Source organism: Saccostrea echinata, unplaced genomic scaffold (assembly GCF_033153115.1).
Source record: "Saccostrea echinata isolate AGI-Se365-2 ecotype Australia unplaced genomic scaffold, CSIRO_AGI_Sech_v1 ptg000056l, whole genome shotgun sequence".
NCBI classification, from domain to species: Eukaryota; Metazoa; Mollusca; class Bivalvia; order Ostreida; family Ostreidae; genus Saccostrea; species Saccostrea echinata.
This window is the reverse complement of record NW_026889805.1, coordinates 10,291,789-10,297,983: the sequence shown is the minus strand read 5'-3', so window position 1 is coordinate 10,297,983 and position 6,195 is coordinate 10,291,789. Positions and strand designations below refer to the sequence as shown.

Below are 6,195 nucleotides of genomic sequence, written 5' to 3'. Positions count from 1 at the left end.
TTTGAATCTACACCACCTGAGGATGCTTTCATATAAATATGACCGATCATAGCTTTGCTGTTCTTGAGAGGAAGTTTTTTGAAGATTTTTCCTATATATTCCTATGTAAAACTTTGATCGTCCATTGTGGCCCCACCCTATCCCCGGGGGTCATGATTTGAACAAACTTGAATCTACACTACCTAACAATAATTCCACATGAGTTTCATCTTTCCTGGCCCACTGGTTCTTGAGAAGAAGATTTTTCAATAATGCCATTAATTTTTTGCTATTTCGTAATTATCTCCCCTTGGAGGAGGGTGTGGCCCTTCATTTGAACAAACTTGAAACCCCTTCACCCAAGGATACTTTGTGCCAAGTTTGATTGAAATTGGCCCAGTAGTTTTGGAGAAGAAGATGAAAATGTGAAAAGTTTACGACAACAACGACGCCGACGCCGACAGACAACGGACAAATTTTGATCAGAAAAGCTCACTTGAGCCTTCGGCTCAGGTGAGCTAAAAAAAATAATTCAAGACAAGACCTGGAAGGGAGGGGGGGGGGGCGATCCTGTAACTTTACTTATAGTTTTTCTTTGTTAAAACTTTTTAAAAATCAATATTTCAAAACTTCTTTTTATGAAAAAAACCCGACAGACAACCCTCTTTTTATTTAAACCAGTAAACTGTAGAAAACAATTTCCGTATTTTTTAAAAATCTTTTTTTTTTAAGTTATTAGCTTCATTATAATTGAAATTATAATTATAATTATATATAATATAAATACTAGTATATAAATATAAATATATATAAATATATATAATATAAATTATAATTATAATTGAACATTATAATTGAACAGTTGTAAGGGGTAAGAGGCAGAGGAGGATTAAGGTCCTTCAGTATCTGTTTATCAACTCGTTAGGCAACGAGCTCGAAATGAGGTCAAGGTGAATCCGATCTTCCATAGTTAGAATAGTAAGCTATAGTGTAGGTAAAAGTATATATACATGTAACAACACATCAAGATACATGAAACGATGGCTGTGTGGAATGGGTGGAAGACAATGATAAAAGACGCCTATACAGAGAAGATATTTAGTAAGTAAACACTACTTATTTCAGGGGTACTAGTAATCAGTCGCATTGAACATGAACTTGATGAAGTTGCAAAACTTTTAAAGAAGGAACGATAACTCACTCCGTTTCTATGTATGGTCACCTTTTTGGAGCTAAACAGAATAAATACACACATGGGAGTAATAAATGCCTACCTAGACAAATGTAGTAAAAACGAATATAAGACTATATGTTTTGAGTATATGTATTTAACAAATTTTATATATGATTAATTTTCGTGATTATTTCTTAAATCATCATTAGGCGAGCATTTTTCTTTATTTTTAGGTTTACGAACCCAATAATGATAAAGTGCCGTGGGAGAAGGAAATACAAAAAACAATAAAATCAATATTTTTTTAAAATAAAAAATCAACTTTATTCTGTCATGCACATTCATTTTCGGTGCTTTTTTGATGCTCTCCTAACAGGCTCCTTGCCACTGGCCAAACAATGGTTACAAATAGGACACGCTAGATAGTTGGACCTTAAATTGTTAATTTCGTCATTGTCTGCCAGTTAGGGCAAGTGATGTAAACTTTGAGATGTTGGTCAGATTATACGATTTTCAAACAACATAAATTTTCTTCACTCCTTTAATATATCTTCATTTTTTTAAAAATATATGTTGAGTGAATGTGTAAATTTTGTTCTAAAACTATTAGGCCAAATAAAAAAATATGTGTGGTTCCGGTTACCCGACCTTCCCTATTTTAAACCCCCGACCCTAAACTTTTTTTGGGCAATTTTCATATTTTTTCTGGAATTTTCCCCCGATTTCCATCAATGGCTCCGATTTAAGTTTTAGTTTCAGCAATGACGGCCTCCTTGCAAAACATAGTGCAAGTGTTGAATAGTGTTAAATCCAAAGCAAGCTAGCATGTAGGTGTCCCCTACCAATATTGACCAGTATATTATCACACCACATCTAAATGCCATTTGCAAAGCAGTGATAGGTATTATTTAGAAAAATTAAGAAAATCATGTTCAAAAAAAAAAAAAAAAAAAAAAAAAAAAAATCCCTACCTACCTACCCTAATTTTTTTGAAAGTGTAACCGGAACGACGCATATTTTTTTGTTTGGTCTTAATTGAAATGAAACATAAAATATTCCTTGCATATAAAACAGGCTGGAGGAGGGGGGTCCAAAATTTTTCAACTAAGTGTCAAATAATTTTTCTAGATGCCCTCCAATTTTAAAAACGATACTATGTGCCTGTATAATAATATTAATACTAGTTTTGTTTTCTTTATTGGCTATTATTTTCCCCAACAAATGGACTTCCATTTCCTCCATATAGTTACTCAGTTACTCGTTACATCTGATGCATAAGCGATTCTTTTCTTAAGAATTTTGGTTAGCATATAAGATATACCAGACATAAATAATGTTTCTGGCTATAGAAACTATCACCGATTTTTGGGTGAATTTATACTTGTCGGAGTAAATAAACAAATATGTCCATGACAAGAAGTGATGACAAGCGCATGTAATCGAATGTAAGATATAATTCAAATCATGTTGACAATCATTATGAAAGAACCAAATTTTATGAAATATAAAATCTAAAATAATCTTAAAATAGAAATTAATAAAGAGGGTGAAAATGCCCACATGATAGCTACCATAGCCAGTTTTTAACCTATGAGAGGAAATTAATTTACACGCACATATACTTTTGATTACGGATACATAACAAGTATAGCTTTTTCAAAAAGCTTTAGCAACAACCTTAAACTGTAAATTGACATACACATAATAGACCGTATTAATTTTGAGTAATGTAGATCATGGCTTTGTACGTCTTCAACAGCTTTTTTACAGACATTAGCCCAACTTATGAATGAAGGAAAAAGAAGAAAAAACCCACGCATTCAATGTTTGCAAAAAAAAAAAAAAAAGAACTTTCTGTTAATCATGAAAATATAGAAAAAGTTAATAATAGTTGCTTTGAAAAATTAAAATGTCAGTTTTTTTCATTTATTGCAATTTTCTTTTGTTCGTTTTGTCGATTTTTTTAAGATCGAAAAGCTTGAAAAATTATTAAGTCGTACGAAAATTAAATCACCAGAAAATGATCTCCCTTGTCTAGCACAAAATTTCAACCAATGAAATGATTGAAAATTTTCACATCATGCATTTTCTACCAATCACAGAAGAGAGGAAGTGCACAGTCAGAAGACTGTAAAATACTTTTAAAACTCTGTAGACCGTCTTCCAAGGAAGACGGTAATTATATCACCAACATGCCAGTGTACAAAAAAGTCTCCAGTATGTTGTTTGAACGGGCGAAAACTTGTTGATCAGCATTCCCATCGATAAGTTTTACACTAAACCAACAAAGCATATCTACCCTCATTTACGCGCCATGTTTATTATAAACCTTTTTTCCTGAAAATTCAAATAAATTGCGGTGTGTTTGTAAAACTAAAAATAAAAAAAAATGGTGGCCTTTGTTTATAGACTATCTTAAATTAAAATAGCATTCTGTGGGCAAAAACCAGCATTTTTTTCAAATAAAAAATCATTATTGCGATTTTACTGATATTTCTAACCATTGTAGTGCTGTCCTGAAAGTATGGCGGGGATTGAGTTTGCCCAGGACATCATCAGGTGCGACATCTGTCCTGCTTACGTGGAAAGAGGAGCAGCGGAAATTTTCTGTAAAAGCTGCAAGAAACACCTGTGTCAGTCCTGTGTTTCCATACACGTGTTATCCTCAACTGTCGATCACCTAGTTGTGCAATATCTTGCTCACAGAAGAGTTCGGACTTTGATTTCTCCAACAGTAATTCAAACATTAGAGAGCGGGTTTGTGCCTTTGTCTAGAGTAGTGAAGGCACGTGATGGTAGCTTATGGACCTTGGGGGATATGAATACAGTGAAGCAATTGGACATAAACGGAGTAGTTATGGAAACATATAGTAGTGGATCCATTCATTCGCCATTTCAAATCGCACTGAACAAAGGAGGGGAACTCATATTTACTGTTATGGCGGCAAAAGTTTTAAATGTAATTGCAGATCAAAAAATTAAGACATTACTCACATTTACGGGGTGGACACCTCGCGGCCTCTGTGTCACTGCTAACAACGATGTACTAGTTTCCATGTTCAGGCAAGGTGAACCAGACAAGGTTGTTCGATATTCCGGAGTAACTGTTATTCAAGAATTCTCTCGAGATTCTCAGGGAAACTTCCTCTTTCGGGATGCCTCTTTTGTTTGCGAAAATACAAATACAGACATTTGCGTTAGCGATGTAGAAACACGCTGCGTTGTTGTCGTCAAAAGCACAGGGGTCCCTCGATATAAATACAGCGGGCGTTCCCATTCAAAGTTTGAGCCAGGTTGTGTTTCATGTGATAGCCAAAGTCACATTCTGATTGCAGACAAAAATCAGCACTGTATACATATAATAGACAAAGACGGAAAATTCTTATCGCTCATCGACAAGCATTTTATTAAGCTTCCCGTAGGAATAAACGTGAGCGAAGATGACACACTGTATGTGGCTGAGCGGAAGTCAGGGAAAATCAAAGTCATTAAATACCTGAGCAATTAATTAGGCATTGTAATCCTTTTAAAGGGTTGTGAAAACCGTTATTTTTTTTTTTAAATTCTTTGATTGAAATCTGGATTTGACAGTGTTTACTTCACTAGAAACAAAATATTTGATTATAAACAAAATATCTGTACAGTTTTTAGCTCACCTGAGCCAAAGACTTGAGGTGAAATATCCCTCTGCTCTATAAACTTCATCAATTTCTTTTTAAATTCCCAAAATTGATTTTCATCAACAACAATATCATTATATTCAAATGGAAAATAGTTTGAAGTATAAAGCATTGCTTTCTTTTTCAGAAATGAATATTATATCTAATCACGATATGAGGAAAATTTGATATGGTGGATAGAAAGATCAATAATTTATCTCAACATAAAATTAAAAATATGAGATATATATATGAAAATAATATTTACTGTCATACCTATTTAATTCATATTAGAAAACACAATGAAGTGTTGCTTTTTAAATCAGAATATCGCATTGTTTTCTGTGGTTGTAAAATAAATGCATCCATCTACAAGAGCTATCTTTCCATCTAGAGTAGTTATCTTTCTTCAGAATATGCTTTGAGAGAAAAAAATATTAATAAATTGATTATAAAAATTCAGCATCTGAAATTTCTGTAATATAAAATAGAAATCAATATATGTAACATAGTTCAAATTTGATAGAAGTGACTATATAATAATCCTCATTATTAAACTCTGGTAAGACAATTCATTGGATTGCTTGGAATAATTTCTTTGGAATGTTATCTCTCTTATCAGAAGACATTACACCTTAAGTGAACTTTTCTGATCAAAATTTGTCCGTTGTCGGTCGTTGTCTAGAACATTTTACAATTTCATCTTCTTCTCCAGAACCAATGGACCAATTTCAAACGAACTTAACACAGGGTATCCTTGAGTAAAGAGGATTCACTTTAGTTCAAATGAAGGAACACACCCTCTTACAAGGGGAGATAATTACGATTTCGTGAAAATTCGGCGGCATATTTAGAAAATCTTCTTCTCATGAACTGCTGGGCCAGAAAAGAGAAAACTTAGTTGAGAAATTCATTATTATCATTATCATTACAGATTCAAATTTGTTCATACCTAGCTGCAATAATGTAGCCCTCTCCGATTTTTTTTTTATGGGAGAGGGCTACAACTCCTTAGGATCTCCGTAATGGTGCAAGTGCGGGAGTGATTCACTACCGCACAGATTTCGGCTCAAATTATCGGTAAATGGGTATTTTATTGACATATCTTACCTGAACTCATAAAATGTAGTTATGCAAGACATGAATTGATCCAAAAATATACAGAACAATCGGTATATCGGTTATTTTTCGTGTATGTCAACATCACAACTTAAATTTATCCGCCATATTTACTGACCTTGATCGATTTTATTTTGGGACAACCAATGAGAATTCGGGATCTAGGGGAGCGGATCGTATAGGATTTCCCTTATTTTAAGCAAAAATATCACTGTTAATGAAAAAAAATATCCCATGGAATGCTTTTATTTATCGATATTTAGT

At 33.4% G+C, this 6,195-nt stretch overlaps 1 protein-coding gene across 1 annotated transcript; it reads left to right on the top strand.

Annotated features, from left to right (window-relative positions):
- Nucleotides 1-986: 986 nt before the first annotated feature.
- Nucleotides 987-5,274, top strand: LOC133172988 (uncharacterized). The gene is made up of 2 exons (XM_061307856.1): nucleotides 987-1,080; nucleotides 3,663-5,274. Exon 2 carries the CDS (start codon nucleotides 3,678-3,680, stop codon nucleotides 4,659-4,661), a length of 984 nt encoding a protein of 327 aa, XP_061163840.1. The 5' UTR covers nucleotides 987-1,080; nucleotides 3,663-3,677; the 3' UTR covers nucleotides 4,662-5,274.
- The last annotated feature ends 921 nt before the right edge of the window (nucleotides 5,275-6,195 follow it).

Bases quoted from the DNA above. Each gene is read 5' to 3' on its own strand.
- LOC133172988 (XM_061307856.1), top strand. From the start codon at position 3,678: ATGGCGGGGATTGAGTTTGCCCAGGACATCATCAGGTGCGACATCTGT.